This window comes from Hippopotamus amphibius, chromosome 4 (genome assembly GCF_030028045.1).
Source record: "Hippopotamus amphibius kiboko isolate mHipAmp2 chromosome 4, mHipAmp2.hap2, whole genome shotgun sequence".
Taxonomy (NCBI): domain Eukaryota; kingdom Metazoa; phylum Chordata; class Mammalia; order Artiodactyla; family Hippopotamidae; genus Hippopotamus; species Hippopotamus amphibius.
Genome location: NC_080189.1, coordinates 55,198,601 through 55,220,150, shown reverse-complemented (window position 1 = coordinate 55,220,150; position 21,550 = coordinate 55,198,601). Strand labels below are relative to the sequence as shown.

The 21,550-nt window shown below is 33.4% G+C and overlaps 1 protein-coding gene across 3 annotated transcripts in view; it reads right to left on the bottom strand.

Moving 5' to 3' along the window:
- CFAP69 (cilia and flagella associated protein 69) overlaps positions 1–21,550 on the bottom strand; it is a 58,853-nt gene that overhangs the window by 18,173 nt on the left and 19,130 nt on the right. For 2 of the 3 annotated variants that reach the window (XM_057732150.1, XM_057732153.1), the window contains exons 5-14: positions 19,104–19,180; positions 16,263–16,361; positions 14,588–14,737; positions 14,302–14,479; positions 12,487–12,610; positions 8,909–8,957; positions 8,691–8,812; positions 6,480–6,696; positions 3,952–4,116; positions 585–703 (exon numbers count right to left, since the gene is read on the bottom strand). In XM_057732150.1, coding sequence (XP_057588133.1) covers positions 585–703; positions 3,952–4,116; positions 6,480–6,696; positions 8,691–8,812; positions 8,909–8,957; positions 12,487–12,610; positions 14,302–14,479; positions 14,588–14,737; positions 16,263–16,361; positions 19,104–19,180 — 1,300 coding nt within the window. The remainder of the gene's footprint in view (positions 1–584; positions 704–3,951; positions 4,117–6,479; positions 6,697–8,690; positions 8,813–8,908; positions 8,958–12,486; positions 12,611–14,301; positions 14,480–14,587; positions 14,738–16,262; positions 16,362–19,103; positions 19,181–21,550) is intronic. The other variant, XM_057732151.1, reaches the window with a different exon arrangement.

Genomic DNA, 21,550 nt, shown 5'->3' with positions numbered 1-21,550 from the left:
TAATTAAAGCTTTAAACATAGTAGTCCCAAATGGAATCAACCTAAGTGTTTGTCAGTAAGGGAACAGAGAAACAAATTTTGGTGTATTCATACAAAGAAATACTACTCAGCAACAAAAAGGAATGAATTATCGATACATGCAACAACATGGATAATATTTCAGAAATATGGTGCTGGGTGACAGAAACCAGAACTAACAGAGAAATAATTATGTGATTCCATTCATATAAAGTTAAAGAGTAGGCAAAACTAATACATGGGAATAGAAATCAGAATAGGGTTGCCTGTAAGCAAGCGGGGGCATGGCTGCTAAGCAGTATGGAGTAATTTTATAGGGAGATAAAAATAGTCTATATTTTAATTGGGATATTGGTTAAATGGATGTATATATTTGTCAAGATCTATCAAATTATATACTTAAGATCTATATACTTTATGTAATTACAGTCTAATTATAAAAAAGATTATTAAATCTTCATAAGATTAAAAAAACACCAACATTTATGGACATTTACTAAGAACAAGTTCATAGTGTTATGTGATTGAGAGATCTGAACAAAACTTTGATTCACAGGCATACATACCTTCCTAGGAATATGATGTTCACAAAGACCAGATAAAATAAGTAAAATATCAGATTGAATTTCCAAAAGAATGGACTCTTCCTTATCATTATACTTGCTTATTGTATTTTTAAAGATTCCTGAATTGAAAAAAGTTAAAGAATGTAAAGTTATTGAACACTGTATTTCTATTTTGATCAATTACTGTTCTGAAATTCTTTCTTATAAAAATTTCAACTGGAAGAACTATTTTAAAAAGGGCTATTTTCATTGCATGGTTTCCTAGAAGCTGTAGACAGAAGATGATAAATGGATTCTTTGGGCTCTCAATACAATCAAGTAGCCCCATGTATATGGAATTTCTAGTACATACTTAATGGAGTTTCATTAAAAGACGCCCTTAACAACCTGATACTTCACCAGGCAAATAAAACTAGTGAAGTTTTGTTTAAAACTATGCCGTTTCATGAGGCAAAGATGCGTGCCTTTGCAAATATGTGACCAAAATGCCTGATCATAGCTTGCCTCATCTCTTCTTGTCCTTGTAGTTAACAGGGTCAATTTTAAGCAAAGGTGGAAGACATCCCTAAGTATGTTTTCTATTCCTGTTACTTCTTTATGCATTGTCTCCTTATGTCTACCCAAAGGCATCTTCAACAACTTAGGTAGCAATATTCCCGTGCCCTTTAAAAGCACTCCCTTGCTTCCGATCAAAATCTTAAAAGACTTGAAAATAGCCAGTTAATGGAATGTCACTCACAAGAAAATTTTGCCTCAAAAAAGGACTTTTCCTTTAAGCATTATATAAGGAACAAAAGTCATTTTTCCTCAGTTAAAGAGATCACTGGCATTAGCAGGAAGGTGTGAAGCTATTTTTCAAAGTAAAAGGGTCATGGAAATCACAGCCTATTTCCATAGTTGGCCTGAAAGGAGAATTCTTGGTCCTGTTAGCATGAATTACAGGTGAAAGATCAGAGTCTAGGAAGGCTAGGTGAGCATGCTGGAGGCCAGGGCAGAGGCATGGCATGGATGGAGGGCCTATGTTCCCTTATTAGGACACCTTCCAGGAATCCAACCTGGCTGGCCTTGGATCTGCTTCTCCTTTCTAGATTATCTCCTCTTCTTCCTACCTTGTACAGGCATGTCACTTTCCCTGTTGTCTGTAATAAATATTATGTTAATACTGAATTATTTTCTTAATATTTCGATATCCTTTAACTCCCTAAATTTTCCCTCTCCTTGTTCTATTCTAAACCATTGGATATATTTCAGATTTCCTCTTTTTTTAAAAAAAAATTTTTATTTATTTATTTATTTATTTATTTGTTTATTGGCTGTGTTGGGTCTTTGTTGCTGCGCGCGAGCTTTCTCTAGTTGTGGCGAGCGGGAGCTACTCTTTGTTGCAGTGCATGGGCTTCTCAGTGGCTTCTCTTGTTGAGGAGTAGGGGCTCTAGGTGTGCAGGCTTCAGTAGTTGTTGCACGTGGGCTCAATAGTTTTGGCTCACAGGCTCTAGAGAACAGGCTCAGTAGTTGTGGCACACGGGCTTAGTTGCTCCGTGGCATGTGGGATCTTCCCGGCCCAGGGCTCAAACCCATGTCCCTTGCATTGGCAGGCAGATTCTTAACCACTGCACCAGCAGGCAAGCCCCCAGATTTCCTCTTTCTAAAATAGCATTGTATGTATAACTTCCCTAATCCAAACCACTAATAGCTCCCCATGCTTAAAGAGGATGAAGTTCAAACTCTATTACTATCTGCCGTTCAAAACTCTTTCTAGCTTGGCCTCTGACTAGACAATTAACTTTATCTCATATTATTTGTCTTTGTAAACCTTTGGCTCCACTTAAGCCAGCTCTGAACACATCATCATGTATATTTTGGCTTCATGTCTCTGCTCATGCTGTCCCCTTGTTTGAAAGACCATCTCTCTCTCTCTCTCTTCCCACCCCCCCCTTCCTCTTGAAACTAGCCTTACTCTCACACCGTAACTCATAAAGGTTCCTATTAAGATTGCCCAGCCTTGAAAACTACCCTGTGGCATGTACTCTCTGTGTTACTCACTAGGTACCTTACTGATGGGGCAGGGTAACACTTGCTATCTTTCTATGACATACATCTTTCCTTTTGTTTTCATTAAGGCAAGGTCCTGAGAGTTCTGCTTTATAAATGTTTATGACACTAGTGCCTATACAACAGGTGTATAAACATTTACATTTACAATGCAGTTACTATTTGCTGAGCTTATTACTACTATTGTTAGACTCAGTAAGAGAAGGTCCCTGCCTCTAGGAACTCACATAATGAAGATCAGCTTCTTTTAAGTTAAAGGGAAAAGGTACGAAGAAGAAAAGAACCCTTGCTATTTGCTTTCCCTTCTCCACTTGCTACCAAGGTAAGATTAAGACTTCTTCCTAGATGTATGGAAAATTGTATTCATCCAGTTAGGCTGGGGCCTTAACACTGAGTTCTGTATCGTGAAATATGCACAGAAGTGATAAAATCTATTTTCAGGTTTGGTCATTCCTCCAGTAAACTCATCAAGAAAGTGACTGTTTTTGCCTAGCCCCCTTTTCAATATCCTCATTTTGCTTACTAGTGTTATTATTAGAGGGCACCACCCCAATCCACTAATAATGGAAGAGCGGGCACTTATCTTAACAGGTAGAAGAGTTTCTGAGTAAGCATTTGTAATTAATTGACATCCAGCAAATTATATCACTTAACTCGTGCAGCCTGAACTCATTCAGTTCAGTCACTGAACATAAATATGACTACTATAGCTCTTACTTCTCAAAGCTAGGAAAGGTTAGGGCCAGGGAACTATTTATTTTTTAAATAACAGAAGGTATAAAGCTTTTGCGTAAGGGTTCTGAATTTTACAGTGAGCTCACATGTACATATGTTGGGGATAAAGTGACTTAGCACAGTCAACTCTTTTAAGTTGAAAATTAAGGATATCCTGATATTTCACATCTGAAAACCTGTGTACATTTTTGTATACATCAGTGTACCAGTGTTCTGGTATGTCAAATGCACTGGAGAATGTAATGTTATCCTTTTTTTACAATGACTCCAAAAGCCTTGGCCAAAAGATCTTACTACTAGAAGAGTGAAATATAACAATAGCCCATTAAAAAAAAAAAAGATAAAGATAATCCTAAATGAAACAGTATCTGAATTAAGTAAACACGTATTTAAAGGATAAGTAATCATGAAGTTTCAGTAAAGACAAACTAATTTATAGCAACAGTATGAAACAAAAATCAAGAGAATATTCAGGAGTTTGTCAGCTACAGGACAAAATAAATGTGTAGAAAAACATTTCAAACAAAAGTTCTAATTTATAAACAATCTACTTTCATCAGGACACAAACATGTTATGTTTTACCTATCAGTTGCTGAACTGCTGTCTTCTCACAAAGATCCTTGTTTATAGTCTCATTCTCAAGGTAGACCATGGCTCTCAAGAGTCTTAAACTGTAACGCATCTGGGCAAACTTGTTGCCACGGCCACCTGTACCATGAAAACTGTTACCATGACTAAAGAAGGAATCTGTAGAGAAATATTAATAGTTTACTTTACATCAAGAAATTTAGATTAGACATCTTTTGTATCTATATATAAATTTAAAGAGATGTTAAAATTTTGTCATACTTTAGTTTTTTTTTTTAAGAGAAGTAAATATGATTCAATCCCCCCTCTTTCCATTTCCAGTATAGAAATGTTTTTAAATTTTACTCAAATGTATCATGATTGTATATATCTTTTGTAACTTGTTTCTGTTACTCAACATTGTGTTTTTAAAATTATTCACATTTGTTACAAGTAGATCTAGATCACTCAGTTTTAACTGCTTTCCACATCCAGTTTATAAATAACAGTTTATCCATTCACTAGTACAAATTGTTACAATGAACATTCTAGTTCATGTCCTCTTGTTCCCACTGAGAATTGTTTCACCTGTGACACCAGAATCATATAGGGTACACCCACATTTAATTTTACTAAAGTTGACAAATTGTTTCCCAAAGTGGTTATATTGATACAATGTATTAGAAATAGATTTTCCCCAGTCTATTAAATGTGAAACAGTAGTTCATTGTTATCTTAATTTGCACAGCAATTACATTTCTCTGATTACCAGTGGGGTTGAGTATCTTTTAATTTTTCTTGAAAATTTGAGATTTTCTCCAAATATGTTGAATAATTTTCTTGGCAATCCCTATTTTTTGTCTACTTCTCTACTGAGTTATTTTCTTTTTGATATGCAGGAGTTCTTTATGAACCTGAATTCTAATCATTTATCAGTCAGAGGGGTGAGTAAATGTCTTCTCTCAATTTGTAGATTGTTATCTAATTCATATTTTGACATACAGATATTTCTGTTTTATAGTAGCTTATACATTTAATAATCTTTAATACTCTTCTATATATTTTAAGCTCTTCTGTTTTTTAAAAATGTGTTTCTACCCTGTTATCATAATTTCCCATGTTTTCTTCTAAGATTTTTACAGTTTAACTTTTCACATTTAGGGCTTTAATTCATTTTGCAATTGACTTTTTAAAACAAATTGAAAGGATCTAATTTTTATTTTTTCACACCAACTGTCTGAGCACAATCCTTCTCTCATGGATTGGCAATATCATCTCTGATAATGCCAACTTCCCATATATGTCATTCCACTGGTCTCTTCCTGGTCTAGTACCATACGATTTTAATTACTATAGCTTTATGGTCAGTCTGGATAAATAACAAGGCAAGTCCTCTTTTTTCATTATAATATACATTCTTTGAAAGGTGCTTTTAGAAGCAGCTTTTGGTTTAATGCTAAAAAAGAAAGTTCAAAATACTGTTCTCAGTAGTGTGTATGGTTTTAAAAATGTGGATTCTGGAGCTAGACTGCCTGCATTAAATCACTTACTATGTGGCAAGGAACAAGTTACTTAACTTCTCTGAGTTCTATCCACTGACCAACAGGGCTAATAATAGAACCTACAACTCCTAGATTTGTTGTGAGTCCTAAATGGTTTAATACTGCTGAGGGGTTAAGGCCTACCACGTAGTAGGTACTCAATAACTGTTAGCTATCAGGCTTCCTCTTGTTAGGCAGCATTTCCTTTTTTAGCCTTATAGACTTCTATAAACATAAATGATATAAAGGAGAGACAGGATAATTGTTTTATTTAATGCACAGTAATTTAACATGACTAAATTTAGTAACTCAGCATATTAAAAACTAGAGAATAAAAATAAGCTATAATTTTTTCTCCCTCATGGATGAGTGTTATTCTTGATCTAATGAAAAGGCACCATACAAAATTATTTCCAGAGCAAAGTTACTACCAGAGAAGAATGCAGTATCCTCCTTATAACTTTTTTTTAAAAAGAAAGTATTTCTTATTCCCTTCTAAGAATTATGAGAATTGAAATGAAATATTCATACAAATTAGGGCTCTGCTAATTTGGCAGATTACATGTGGCTAGAGATCTAGATTTGAAGCTCCATGAAGGTATGGATTTTATTTACTTTGAACATAAATGTTTCTTTAGCAGCTAAAACAATATATGGTAACTAGTTGGCATTCAATAAATACTTGTTGAATGACTAATTAAAATATTACAGGATTTAATATAATTATTCGATAGGCCTAATAATATAAAAATTTTAATCAGTTTATATGAATGATTTCTTTTACTGAAAGGTATGCATCAATTATAGCTAATATTTACTAATGTCTGACTCTAAATGAAATCTCAGGCTTTTTTCCTTAAAACAGCATTTAAGTACATTAAAATCACAGAAGGCCAGATCTACATTTTTAGTTCTCCTTTTAATTGTATTTCTTTTTCTACACCGCCATTCAGTTGACATATGTAGATTAGAATTTTGACAGGAATCTGAAAGACCACTTACCTTCACTGTCACACCATTCTAGAAATGCAAGGACTCGAGCATTTCCCTGATACAACATGTACTCGTCTATTAAAAAAGGAGCCACTGATGACAAAGTGGCAATTGCATGCAGCTGTAATTCTTCATACTGTGCTGCAGACCATTCAACTATTTTGTGTTTCTCAGGCTTTTTAACATATGTAAACAAAGCCAAAATAACTTGGCCATCGATTAATAGCTATGAGAAAGGGCAAAAAGTACTATGTTAGAAACATAATTAAAACAATTTTATTTAATCTGAGAAAATTTAATAAAAGATGTCCAATTTGATGTGTTATTGATGATCATTTCAAAGTTCTTTCTTCCTAAAGATTCCAAGCTATGGTAAATACCAAAAATTTAAAAATTAAAAAACCAAAAACCAAACTCAGTAATAACAACAGTTCACTAAGATTCCCCTTTCTGGGATATACAGTCTATGGTTGACAGTAATATAAAATATATATTAATTTTTAAAATCTATGCTGCTTATATATGCAGTTTAACTCCTGCTTATGATAAAACCATAAGAGTTGAAAATTTGGGGCAAATAAACTGGTGGTTGTTTCTGTCTTTCTTACCTTTTTTTTTTTAAAAAGGAAACATTTCAGAGACTCAATTGTATATATACATTAAGAAATCAATTTTGTCTAAAAGTTATGATAATTGACTATGGCTAATTTTTTTCACAGTAACATCTATGAATTTTTCTAAATTTCCTACTATTCCACATGGAAAGAGCACAAGATTTATAATTGAGAAAATAAGAATAACAATTAGTTCTAGTGTTGCTGTATTAAGTGGATAATTTTTTTGAAATACTCTGTGAACTTCAAATAACAGTATACATATTCATTATCAGTACTATTACTGAGCCACAAACACATATGACAGAAAAAAAATTAGTCGATTCCATTACTCACACAGTGCTTTAAGAAGCTTACCACAGTCTTTGTGCCATTTGACTTTGTTGTCAAATAAAATCTGTTTATAAATTATAGTGTAAATTTTATTATCTTTGTATCTGTCATTTTAATAGTTATATAATACTCCACTACAATAATAAGGCATATTCTACTGAATGATATTCTATATGACATTTCAGAAAATACATTTAGGTTCTTTAGAGTATATGTTTTTGATGTGTATAACAAAGTTATAACTGTAAAGACAGTTTTTTCCTGAGCATTTTTTAGTATATTCTTTGAAATTGCATTACCAAAACTTTGGTAATGTCTTACCAAAAAATGTTTACCAAAAAAAATTTTTTTAGCTCTTTTAATCCTCATAATAATTCCATGAGATAAGTGTTTTCCCCATTTTGAAGTTGTGGTAACTGTAATTTAGAGAAGCTAAACTACGGATTCAAGATCACATTGCTACAAAGTGACAGCACTGGATTCTACCTGACTAAAGCCTTAACCACCATACTATACCACCTTTATATTATCACTAATGATACTGATAGAATGAATCCCCCCTTGGAACTTGAAAGAGTTTTAAGACTAAAATGAAATTTCAATTAATGCAATAATAACTAAACTAATGGAATTGTTAACAAGTAGTATATTTTTTCTGTTGCTTTATAGTTACAAAGCCTTTATCTCAATCAAAAGGAGGAACTGAGCCTCAGAAAGTTTAGGTGACTTTGCCAAGGCCATACAGCTAGTAGGCAATAAGACAGAAGTGAAATTCACTTCCAGTGTTCATCAAACTTCATCGTGCTTTATGTAGGATATAAAATATTAAGATAATTCATGGGTAATAAAAATAGGTATATAAAGAGGTTAGATTTGTGTGGAGAAAAAGCAGGTTCATAGCGTTTGAGATGGGCGGCATAGAGATGAACAATTTCCTCCAGCATTAAATCATCCCTTATTACTGTGGTCAAAGATAGGCTCTTAGGCTGGGTGGGCCTATATGGATTTTCTTTCATTTTATGTTCTCTTATTCAGTTGCTCTAGATATATGAATAAATCTCCAAGGTTCTCCTGCTTTTTCTTGATTTATGTGGTTTAAATTTAGGTAAATTCACTGTTCGTTAATAGATAAATTTTGAAAAAGTGAAATTCCAGTGAACATGAGTTTGTAAATTTTTATGGTAAACATATGGGCTGATGCTTTCATCAGCCATGACTTTTGAAACGTTATATGACAAAGTGAGACAATTTTAATTTTTGTTTTACTTTTTACCTGTATAGTAGATAAATCTTTACATAAGATCACAATTATATTGAACAGCAATTTCTTCAACTCAAAATCTTCATAGGAATTAGAAAGCTTAAGATCTTTTACCAAAGGATTTTGACTTTTAACTGTGAGGGGGGAAAAAAGGAGGAGTAAAACAAAAGCTGAAACGATGTATACAACTCATTAAGATAATTATAACATGAAAGCTTTATGGTTTTTACCTTCATTAAAGGTTGCAAATAATATCAAATCCCTGGTAAAGCCACACTCCTAATATAAATACACAAAATAAACAGAAGGGTGAATTAATTACATGGAAATTAAGTTACAGATGCCCATATTTACTTAATTTTTAAGTATTTTTATCAGATTCTCCTTGTCATTCATTTGAATTCATAAAACACTAACAATAAGGAATAAAAGCAAGAAAATAAAAGCATATAGCCAGATAAACTTGTAATTTATTTAATATTAAACTTACTTCTGTAGGTTTTAAGAAATATATTACATTATTTTATGAATATTTTACAAGATACTGTTTAAACTTTGGTAAGAACTCAAAACGTATTGCTACAAGTTGCTTATGTAATTCATTATCTCTACTTTCATGTGACAAAAGAGGGGAAGAAAATAGTTATTTTCAACAGCTTTTCTTCTTAAACACCCCCTGGCTCCCCACCCTGACCCCAACCACTCTCAAATATGTCAAAGGTTTGGTCAAGAGATAACAAACAATTCCTACTTAACTTGAAAAGCCCTGAAGAATGACCAGAACTGCAGACAGTTCAGCATGAGGGAACTCATTCTTGACAGAGATATCCTAGTTGGACTTTGTACATCAGGGAGAATTAATAGGGATAAACCTTGGGCTTTTGAGCTTGCAACTATATATTCCTACTATTTTAAGATCTATATGGTTTCTTTAAAATGTGAAGATGTTATTCCTGTTGACTCACATTCACAGAATTCAACTGAATGTTTACAAGGATGTAATGAGAATTTGACCACGGGCTTCCATAGAAACATAGGTCCACCTACACATTACAGCCTTGACTAGGAAGCTATGTAGGACTTTTCCCCCATTTGCATGATATAAATTCCATGACTTTTTTTTTAACTTTTATTGAAGCCTAGTTAATTTACAATGTTATATTAATTTCTGCTGTATAGCAGTGATTCAGTTATACATATATATATTCTCTTTCATATTCTTTTCCATTATGGTTTATCACAAGATATTGAATATAGTTCCCTGTGCTATACAGTAGGTCCTTGTTGTTTATCCATTTTATATATAATAGTTTGCATCTGCTAATCCCAAACTCCCAATCCTTCCCTCCCCCAGCCCCTCCCCCTTGGCAACCACAGGTCTGTTCTCTATATCTGAGTCTGTTTCTGTTTCATAGATATGTTCATTTGTGTTGTTTTTAGATTCCACATATAAGTGATATCATACAGTATTTGTCTTTCTCTGTGTGACTTAGCATGTAATCTCTAGGTCCATCCATGTTGCTGCAAATGGCATTATTTCATTCTTTTTTATGGCTGAGTGTCCCAATGTATTCCATTATATATATGTACCACATCTTCATTCATTGATCTGTCGATGTCTTGGCTATTGTAAATAATGCTATGAACATAGGGGTGCATGTATCTTTTTGAATTATAGTTTTGTCTGGATATGTGCCCAGGGGTGGGATTGCTGGATCATATGGCAACTCTATTTTTAGTTTTTTGAGGAACCTCCATACTGTTTTCCATACTGCCTGCACCAATTTACATTCCCACCAATGGTGTAGGAGGGTTCCCTTTTCTCCACACCCCTCCAGCATTTGTTTTTTGTAGACTTTAAAAAAAAATTTATTTATTTATTTTGGCTGTGCCGGGTCTTGGTTGCAGCATATGGGATCTTCGTTGAGGCATACTGGATCTTTAGTTGCGGCATGCAGGATTTTTTAGTTGCAGCATGCATGACTTCTTAGGCAAAGCATGCATGTGAGATCTAGTTCCCCAACCAGGGATCGAAATAAGGCCCCCTGCATTGGGAGCTCAGAGTCTCACCCACTGGACCACCAGGGAAGTCCCTGTTTTTTGTAGACTTTTTAATGATGGCCATTCTGACCAGTGTGAGGTGGTACCTCATTGTAGTTTTGATTTGCATTTCTCTAATAATTAGCGATGATGAGGATCTTTTCATGTGCCTATTGGCCATCTATATGTCTTCTTTAGAGAAATGTCTATTTATGTTTTATGCCCATTTTTTCATGCCCATATTTTAATTGAGTTGTTTGTTTTTTTGTTTTTGAGTTGTATGAGCTATTTGTATATTTTGGAAGTTAAACCCTTGTTGGTCACATCATTTGCAAATATTTTATCTCAGTCTGTAGGTTGTCTTTTTGTTTTATTTATGGTTTCCTTTGTTGTGCAAAAGCTTATAAGCTTGATTAGGTTCCATGTGTTTATTTTTGCTTTTATTTCTACTGCCTTGGGAGACTGACCTAAGGAAACATTGGTATGATTTATGTCCATGACTGTTTTCTTATGTTGTAATCACTTGATGTCTACTTATATGGGGTTGAGGCTTCATTGCTACATTTCCTTTAAGTACAACTTGGAAAGTAGGAGGCTATGTGAACATTGTTGCCAAAGATCTCTACTCTAGAATGTCAATCATTCAATGATTTTTACATTATAAAATATGGAGGCTCAGCTTCTGATATGGCTGAGTAGCTCCTAAACCCTCCTATAGGTAACAATTATAAACTCTGAACAAAATATAAAAACAAGTGTCTTGTGATCAAAACCAAGCAGATACTAGAGGGGAGTTAGGACTTTGAAGAAAGAAATGGTACTGAATGAAAAAATGGCTTTTAGACTGAGACCAGGCCCTAGTCTCGTACCTTATATGGATGTTAAAGTTCAGGGTAAACCTGTAATTTAAGTGGTTTAAAGAATCAGAGGACAGAGGCAATCACAGGGCAACCTGTGGGATAATACTACAAAAATCAAACGTAAATATAATTAGAGCTTCAGAAGAACAGGAAAGAAAGAATTGGGCTAGAAAAATATTTAAAAAATAATGGCCTAAAATTCTCCAAATTTTTACTTAAATGTACGTATTTAGGAAGTTCTATGAACCTCAAGCAGGATAAATACAGAGAAAATCACATCTTGGCACATTATAGTAAAACTGAAAACCAAGAACATAGAGTGAAAAAACTTGAAACAGCCAAAGAACAAAATGATACATTTTTTTATAGGGGAACAACAATGTGAAATGACTACTTCTTATAGAAGACAACAGAGGCCAGAAGACAGTGGAACAATATCTATAAAGTGCTAAAGCAGAAAAAAAACTTGCAACCTAGATTCCCACATTTTGTGAACACAGATTTCCAGAATTAAGGTGAATTGAAGATATTCTAAGATACCAGAGACTAAAAAAAAATTGTTGCCAGCAGCCAGCAGATCTACATCACAAGAAATGGTAAAGGAAGTTTTTTAGATGAAAGGGAAATGATACCAGATAGAAACTCCTATCATCAGGAAGGAAGGAAATATATCACAAATAGTAAATATGTGAGTAAATTATAGTACATGAGGAGGATCTCAACCTTCCAAAGGGATGCAAAGAAGAATTGGCAGAGTACAAGTACACTGGTGACCATAATGACATTACAATGTAACTTGGCATTACATCAAAGTACATCCCTGTTACAATATAGTTTAGGACTCCCTCCTCCCCCCACACCCGCCGCTTCCACAATTAAAATTAAAATGCAGTTTGACTCATACTTACTATCAGTGGTGCTCCAGGGTTTTGAGATATAATTGTTGTGATCACTAATATGTCATTTCTAAGCTGCCGATCATAATGACCAAGACTTCTTGTAAACAGGGTTTTAAATGCTTCCTTCAAAGCCCTAAAAAGTAAAATCATATCTTTAAAGCCATATTTCTGTGGAAATACTACTTAAGTGCCTACCAACAAAATCTCCCTTTTTATATTTTACTACTCATTTCAAAATATTTCTAATCTTTTCTGTCTTTCCAAATCTGCCTCTAGTTCACTGAGGGAACAGATAATCCCTCAATCCAATCTATACATGGTGGTCAAAGTGACTGCTCTAAAATAAAGATTCAGTCACATCATTTTCCTTTTTAAACTTATTGATACTCTTTATTCTTAGGATGACGTCCTACCTCCCTACCAAGGCTTATCAGGCCTTTCATGTTATGATCCCTGCTGTCGTTGTTAGCTTCCTCTCTCACTATTCTACCCTGTACCTTTTGCTCTCACTATATTGAATTTCTTTCAATTTTTGGATTGTGCTAAATTCTTCTTTCACTTTGGTTCCCCTGTCTAAGGTGCTTTCCGCGTGCAAAACTCTTGTGTTGCTAAGTCACATTTATCATTCAGATACCAGATTAGGATTTGTTAGGAAGTGTTGATTAACTCTCCAAGTCTGGGTCAGGTTTCCTGTACAATGGGCTTTGTTGCTTTATCTTCTAGGACCCTCTTGCCCTTCTTAGGATAACAGTGCCCTTATTTTTATTTAGGCATTCACTCTTTACTCACTTTTGGTCTTGCGAAGCTGCCTTCAACTAAAATGAAGCTAGTTAGAGCATTCCTTCTTTCTGTCACTAGTAATTCACTCTGGAATGGGCATATGGCCAACACCAGACCACTAGGGATCAAGAGGGAGTCAATCAGAAGAATTTTCTTTCAGCGCTTGGAATAGCAAGTCTTCTCTTCTGCTTGGTTTGGGGTTGTGATGATGTGAACCTAAACTTCTTAGGTCTTACTATATGGATCTTGAGACTACAGCCAACACAGTGGAAAGTAGAATAGCAGAGGGATGAAGAGGGCCCAAGTCCTGATATTTGCTGAGCCTTGAATACAGCTGCACATGAAACCAGTTTTATCCTTGACTTTGTACTTACATGAGCCCATAAAATTTCCTGTTTGGTTTAAATCAGTTGGGTTGGGGGTTCAGTCACTAGCAAATAAAAATGTGCTGATCCACCATCTTCTGGAGAAAATGAAGAACCTTGCAATAATAATAATCTCTTTCATAACATTTAGTATGCTGTCTTTCAGTTGCCTGTTTTACTTGTCTATCTCTCTTAACATAATGCAAGTGCCATCAAACCAGAGACCATTTCTGTATTGTTTTCAGTTGTATTTCCACAGCCTAGCAGTGAGCTTGGCACAGAGCAGACAATAATTATTTGATGAATAAATAAGTAACTTAAAGGATCACTCATATTTTATTGCTAATGCTTACTGTAATATCTGGAAGACATTAAGTACTCAAAAATAGGTTTACTGAATGAACAAATGAAATAGTTCTTTTAAATATCTAATTTATACCTACTCAAGGACATAATTTAGTTTTGTTAACAAGCTTTTAAAGCCTTCCACATAGGGGAAAAAAAAAAGACTTGTTATAGTGCAGATGCATTTATACCAAGGTACAAAACAATGTCCTGAAACGTAGCCATTACATGAATCAAAAGCCTAATTGAACACAAATTTAACCAAAAATTTTAGTAATGTCACTGGCTATCATTTTGAGGTTAAAAACATTCCTATCTAACCACATATACTTACAGCAAACATTCTAAGTTACTAAGCTGTTGTATAATTTCTTCTTTTGAAGATTTTTCCAATAAGTTCCAAAGTATTTCGGATGAACGAAATAGAAGCTGTCCAGAGGGATCTGGGTCATTGAGGTGAGCACAGAGTCCACTGGCTGCTTGTGCTTTCACCATTAACATACAGTTCACTTCTGAAAATAAATTTTAAAATAATTTATGTTGTACAGTCTTTACATTATTAGATAAAAACACAAAAAGTTGAGAATGAAGTGTTCAAATATATACTATAATATACAAACCAGAAGTTGAGAGATGCTGTAGAACTTTCAGTACCCAAAGTTTCTCAACCAGTTGATTTTCAAGCAACGCCAATGACTGGACCATTGTTTTTGCCAGTCCTCCAACTTCTGCCATTTTAATCTTATATGATGAACTAGCCTGCTGGTAACCTAACAACAATTAGTGAATAAATATGTACAAAATTATTTCACATAGTAATCTTCTACATTAAACAAAAGAATGAGTAATTTATAATTAAACAACAGCAACAACAAAAGCTTTCAAAAAGTGTCATTAAAAACAGCTAGAACAAAAACTTTAAAAAAAGTGTATGGCATTTTAAAATGGTATAGCACAGGGATTGGCAAACCTCTTCTATAAAAGGCCAGGTAATAGGACCACAGATTTGGAGGCATATCTTAAATTCTAAAAAATAACAATATTTCTTGTCTCTAGATACACCTTTCCATAAAGGAAAATGTCATGATTACAAATACTAAATGTTTTCACTATTCGAGTCAGCACAATACTTTAATGCTTTCAAGGGACCATAATTATGTAACTTGGCAGTGAAATAAGAGGTGAAAATATAATGCTTTTCTGATAAATGCTAGTGAATATAACAGTATTTTAAGGAAGTTTGATTCTTGGTGACATGTCCTTGGCACACAAGACATGGCAGTCTTTAGCTTTTCATCCTCCTCTTTGAACCTTTCTTCATCGCCAATTTCTTTGGATCGTTTTTTGTTTCGTTTTTTCCCTGGATCTCAATATGGGTACTCTCCATGTTGCTTTTCTTGGTCCCTTGTTGTTTACATGCTTTATCTCCTGGAAAACTCAAGCATCCTGATGGTTTCAATTTTCATCTCTATTTGGGTGAATTCCAAATCTGTATTTCTGGTCTCTGCTTTTCATATCCAATGTCAAGTATCTACCAAACACTTCCTCCTGTTTATCTCATCAGTAGCTCAAATCTGACAGTTAATAATCTCTTTACTCATTTCTCTACTTCAGATATTTTCTCATTTTTCCCTATTCATAAGTCAGCTTTCTTTTCTACCAGAGCTTATTGCCACCTATATTAAGGAATATATAACTTAAAAATGTATTTTATATCTTCTCTCCTTTCCTAGGAGAGAATCATAATCCTTGATTATGAATTACAGAAGCTATGAAGGTAGGAAGTATGTCCTAAGTAACAATTATATCCTCCACGTTGCAAGTGCCCTCTATCTTGATACCACCCATTTCAGTGTGACTCATTTTATCTTTATATATTATGATCTCTTAGCTGTAACATGCAGAACTCTTTCCAAACATGGTGGAGAATGTTATTAGCACTAGGAATTTAACATCTAATTGGGTGGGACAGATATTATGAATAATTTTAAATGTTAGAAAACAATAAATAATATTATCAACAGTATTAAATAACATTAATAGTAATAATTATAATTAATTTGGGTATGACTAAAAATTCTGTTATATTTAGCATCAGAATAAAAATCTAATGTTGAAAAAATTACATAAACTTTTTTGTTTAAAATGACTGAAGAGTTTGAGACTACCAAAAAAACTGTTTTGATATGTTGCATTTATGATCCCACTGTCTTACCAAGTTCAAAGAGAAATGAGACAGACTGTTCTGTTTTATAAAGACATAAGTTATTACTGAAAGACTATTGAAAACTTTACCTGTAATATGCTTCTTTGGTGGTTCTGCATGATAAAAGTCAATAACACACTTACAAATTTGTATCCTTAATTCAGAACTTGGTATTTGCATTAAGTCACCTGTCAGAAAGATAAACGAATGCCATTCAATAACAGTGACATCATTTTATTTGCAGTTTTAAGCATAAAGTATTAGTAACGTGGTTATTAGAAATATCCTCATCAGAGATTCAAACTGGATCATGTAATTTTATATACACATGGACGCACACACGCGCATACAAAATACCCTGGATATCTATCCTCTTAACACTTGGCCTCTCCATCAACTCAGCCTCTCCTTCCCAGGAAGAAAAGAACGGTAATTAGCAGCACAAATGTTAGAACTAGATTGCTTAAGATTAAATCCTGGCTCTGCCACTTACTCCCTGTATAAACTTGTGTCTCCGTTTTCTCATCTATAAAATAGTATAACACTAGTTACTACTTTAAAGATCGCTGTGAGAATTAAATGCTTTAGTATGAGAAAAGGGCTGAGGATTTTCCTCCCTAACTGGAGAGTCAGTAATGTTGCCTCTAATAACGCATCCTTTGCTTAGAGAAGTTCCAAGTGAGCTCTGCTCCTTCAGTTTACTGACAGGCTGGAAGACAGTGAATTTCTAGGCAGTCTTTGCCCTGCAGGAAATAGTTGTACGTTCAGGTTATTGTGGTGGGGATGGAGGATAAAGAAGATTCCTTTTCAGTCATCTCTAAACTACTTCTGAATTAGCTTCAGCCTATACTTCAATCTGGATTGTATCTGCTCTGGTGAAGTCCTACAAGTATGATCCCTAAGAGAATCTGAAAGTGATCAGTGGGATTCTGGAAATGATCTGGAATGTCCTCTGGGAGCCTGAGGACAACTGGAGTCAGGAATGTCAGTTTCAGGACTGAACCAGGTCTGCTGGGATTCTCTGAGGGAAAGAGTAGTTAGGTGTTCCTTGAAGACTTGTGTTTTGCTTTAGGCCTTGCACAATGTTCATCTCTGGGGGTAGTCAGTGGGTGGGGAAGTGGAAGGAGGGAGCATGTAGGAAAGACTCACCCTAGCTTGAGGGAAATCTATCTGCAAAAGCTAGCACTTAAAAAAAAGACAGGTTTAAGATTATTCTCTTAATTTTTTTGGACCCATCCTTTGAAGTTGAAAACTCACTATGTCTTGAAAAAAATAAGACAACAGGAACAACTAAACTTTTCCAACAGAACTAGCCAAGTGTTCAAGTTTATGGGAAATTCTAAGGTTTCTCATCTGCTTCACCACCCGTTTAGTTCCTGTAAGTTTAGATCATCTCTCATAGTTTCCTGTTTTATAATCTCAGGGCAGAGTACCAACATTTTCCTTCATATGTTTCCAGAATCCTGCTCTTAAGTTGGAACTATCTATCATTTAGAGGAAAAAGTAATATAACTTACTAGTACATAGTAGAAACTGGAAGTCATTAGTAAAAATGAATAGCCTTTGTTCAAAACTTTGTACAACAATTATTTTGTTTAAACTCATGTTTCCAGCAATTAAAAAAAATAAGGGACAGAATAGCAGTACTTACAGTAAGTAATCAATGAAAGGAGTTCATTTTAAGCTGAGTTCCTATTGCCCTCGAATGAGGCAGTAACATGTTCTGTAGGCAGGCATTCAGCAAAGAGCAGACTGACACAGTAAGAAAGGGCTGTGTATTTATGGTACAAATGCATATTTAAAAATAATAAGGGCAACAGAGATTTTTTAAAATGTTATCAACCAAATATACACTTTTTTATCTGTTAATACTATCATATCCTCTTCTAGGTTGGCTTCTCACTGTAAATTTCCATTGATGATAGAGGTTCACAGAATTAAAGTTTCCCATTAGTTTCCAGTCTGCCTGATCCTTAAGGTCATCTTATCTAACTCCCCATATTTATTCTAATTTCCTTGACACCTTCACCCACTTTAGGCCATAATAATTTATCCCAAAATATCTACAGTTGAAGATTATGAAACTTATTTAGACATAAAAGTGTTACTGTCTATGTTAAAAATTTTAAATGCCTTTTACTTATACTAATTTCTATCATCTTTCAGTATGGAGTATAATGCTGGGAATATAACTATTCAGTAAATATTTATTTTTAATTTGTTAGGCCATTTGTGTATCTTTTATTTCTCCTGTACAAACAAAGACTTAAATTAATAAGCATAAATTTAACATAGGATTTGTTTGGGGAGCATGCTGTCATGTCTCAGGGGCTATTTAAGGAGCTATAGTATTTGATCTCATTTCTGAGAAATTATTTTCTTTCTCTAGAAAATAGAGCAATAACCCAAATATAAAAGCTGCTTATGGGTTTTTTTCATATTTTTGTATATAAAACACAGGCATCTTTATGTTATACTGAAGTTCCCAATATTCCACCATTTTATGATTTTAAGACTTTAAATTATTTAATGAACAATTTGGCTCTCAATCAATTCTAGCAATCAATTAGATTCAAGCAATTATTAGAGTTCAAAGAGGAAAACATTTTAGTGATTACTAAAAGAGAACACATACTTCTGATTTATAAGAAAAAATGTTAACAAACATTTCATCAAACTAAATATACAACATCAAGACAAGTAAGTGCAAAGAAGTATCTGCCAGTCCTTATAATTAAGGAACAAAAAATCCTATTCGTATCATAAAACACCTGAGCGGAAGATGATAACAAAAAATATCACCAAGCACACTATGATTAATTCCCAACCAGAAAACAAGAAAAGAGCCTAGATTTGGAGGAGTATTCTTAGTGAAACTTTGTGAAAGAGATATTTCCTTCTTGTCAGTAGAGCCTATCATCTTAACTCACCCAGAAGTGCGATTGAATTAGCAGTATCTTCAGCATATGTTATTTCATCCGATACTTTCTTTTTCAAAAATGGCAAGCTTCAGTAAGAATGAAGAATATATGAGTTATGTTTAATGAACTCCTTAATTGAAGCATCATTTGCAAAGCAGAGGAAAACTTTTCTAAAGACTAAAATGAGGATAAATATCCTGTTAATTTAGCCCTGAAGAATTAACAACTACCAAAAATATTTTTATGTTTCTAACCAGCTGACCAAAATAAAACAAAATAAAATAGGTTTATAAAAATGAAGAGAGATGGACATAAAATGCAAGGGTTAAGAAAAGCCATCTTGCAACACTACATAAATAAAAAACTTAAGAATCCTCTTTCTATCTGAGGGCAAAATAATACTAGATTATACCTGTACTATCAAAATTAGGAAGACATTGGAAATCACAGATCTAGTCTTACCTATAACTTAAAGGCTATTCAAGAGCTTTTTCTGAAGTTTTTGAAATTCTAGTTAATAGATAAACGGTCTATTTACTCTTAAAGGTTAGTGACTTTTTCCTTCTTAATTGGATCAGTTACCATCCACAAAATAACAAATATACTTTTTGAGACACTAAAGAATTTAATTGAACAAATATTAATTATATTAGAATCACATTTCACAGCTAATATAACCAAAGTTATTTGAAAATAATTTATTCACAAATCATAAAAGATAGACTAGTGACCTAGGTTCAAGTGCCCTAAGTGTCAGAGAAGAGATAAAAGTCACCTCCTAAATAAAAAATACAAACTATTTCAGCATTTCAGGAGTTCAGAATTTGAACTTTGTATGCTATTTAAAGATATTAATATATTTTATATATAAGACTTGGAACATGTGGATGTATATATAGGTCAATTGAAATTAAAAGATATTTCAAGGGCAAGCTATGAAAAGGAAAATTTTATAAATGCTATAGAGGTTCACCTCTAGTGTTTGTTAGAATTTTTCATTTGAAACAAATAACCTATTACTTGATATCCAGCTCTAAAGTGAAGAACTCTAAAACAAATTCTTCTTGTCCTCAAGTTTTTTCCATTCTTACCAAAGGAAACAACCTAAAAGGTAAAGCATCAGAATAGTTTTCCACCAAAAAGGTTATGAAAAAAAATAAGCATTATACTTCTGAGGCACTGAGAAAAATGTTATTACTTAGAGGCCAAAACAGAAGGGTTTGATTTTATTTTTTAATTTTCAATGTTTTTGTCTCCCAAAAGTGTCCTGAAAAGGGTACCAAGTGAGGGTGTGGTGTGAAAAATGCACGATGAAAGTAGAAATTAGGAAAGTAGGATAAATAAATAAATAAATGCTGTGAATAATTATGAAATATGAAGGAAAGTGAAGAGTGCATTTCAAAAGATTTCTCATATTATGCAATGAAACATTCAGGCACAGCTTTCATAGAGAACCAGTTCTTGGTGGAGCTCTGTAGGAACACTGATGTTGAAAGTAATGCTTGCAAATCTGGTGTTCTAAGACTCGCACGGCCTCAAAATCTGAAAGTGTTTTACATAATATTATCTCACATCAATATAACAATAATTTCCAATTAGTACATTTCAGTTCCTCAGGAGCATCAGAACAATAATTTATTTCTTTATATTTCATTGTCTCTATTAAAAAGTAAGCATAGTAAGGGCATTCAATAAATTATTTTTGACCATTTGTTCTGATATCAAAAAATTTAAATGTACTTAGTTACAAAATTGCAAATATTATTGCTACTAAATCTAAAAGCTAGAGATAAACCTACCACGTATACATAGTCTTACTAATTCTATTATTTATATTTTAAAAGAAACTCACTATTTAAAAAGTTAAATTGGTAGAAAGGTTTAGAAGGTTAAATTTTCAGAAAAGTTTATTCCCTGTTTAAGAAATTTCCTCTACCATATTATATTGAAAACTAAAAACAAATATTTTAATATACATCTGGATTAGCCACTATGTGGCTAGTTCCCCCAAATGGTTAAAGAAAAAATAGTACAGAGGATGGAATATATAAATTTTTAAATTCTGACCTCTAATTTACATTTTGGAAAAAATATACCAAAATAATTTGGTGATAAATCATTCTTTGTTGAAATTTGGAAGATCAAATAAAACATTTTGACTCTCATGTCTCTGAGAGTCAAATTTTTTAAAGAGATAGAAGAACACTAGACAGAAACTATTAAGTATTGTCCATAAATTTTCTCAAGGATTCTTTAATTATAATTTCTTTGTTTCATCTCACATTTATCATTCACTTGAGAGCAATTTATTATGTGAAAACATTTTAATATACTTACAGTTTAATCTCTTGTGGTCAGCAATCTCAGACTACAATAAAATGGACTACCTTTGAGATACCAGCTGCTGGAATCAAGTGATCAAGTAAAGCTTCCTGAGTACTGTATCACTTTGCTAT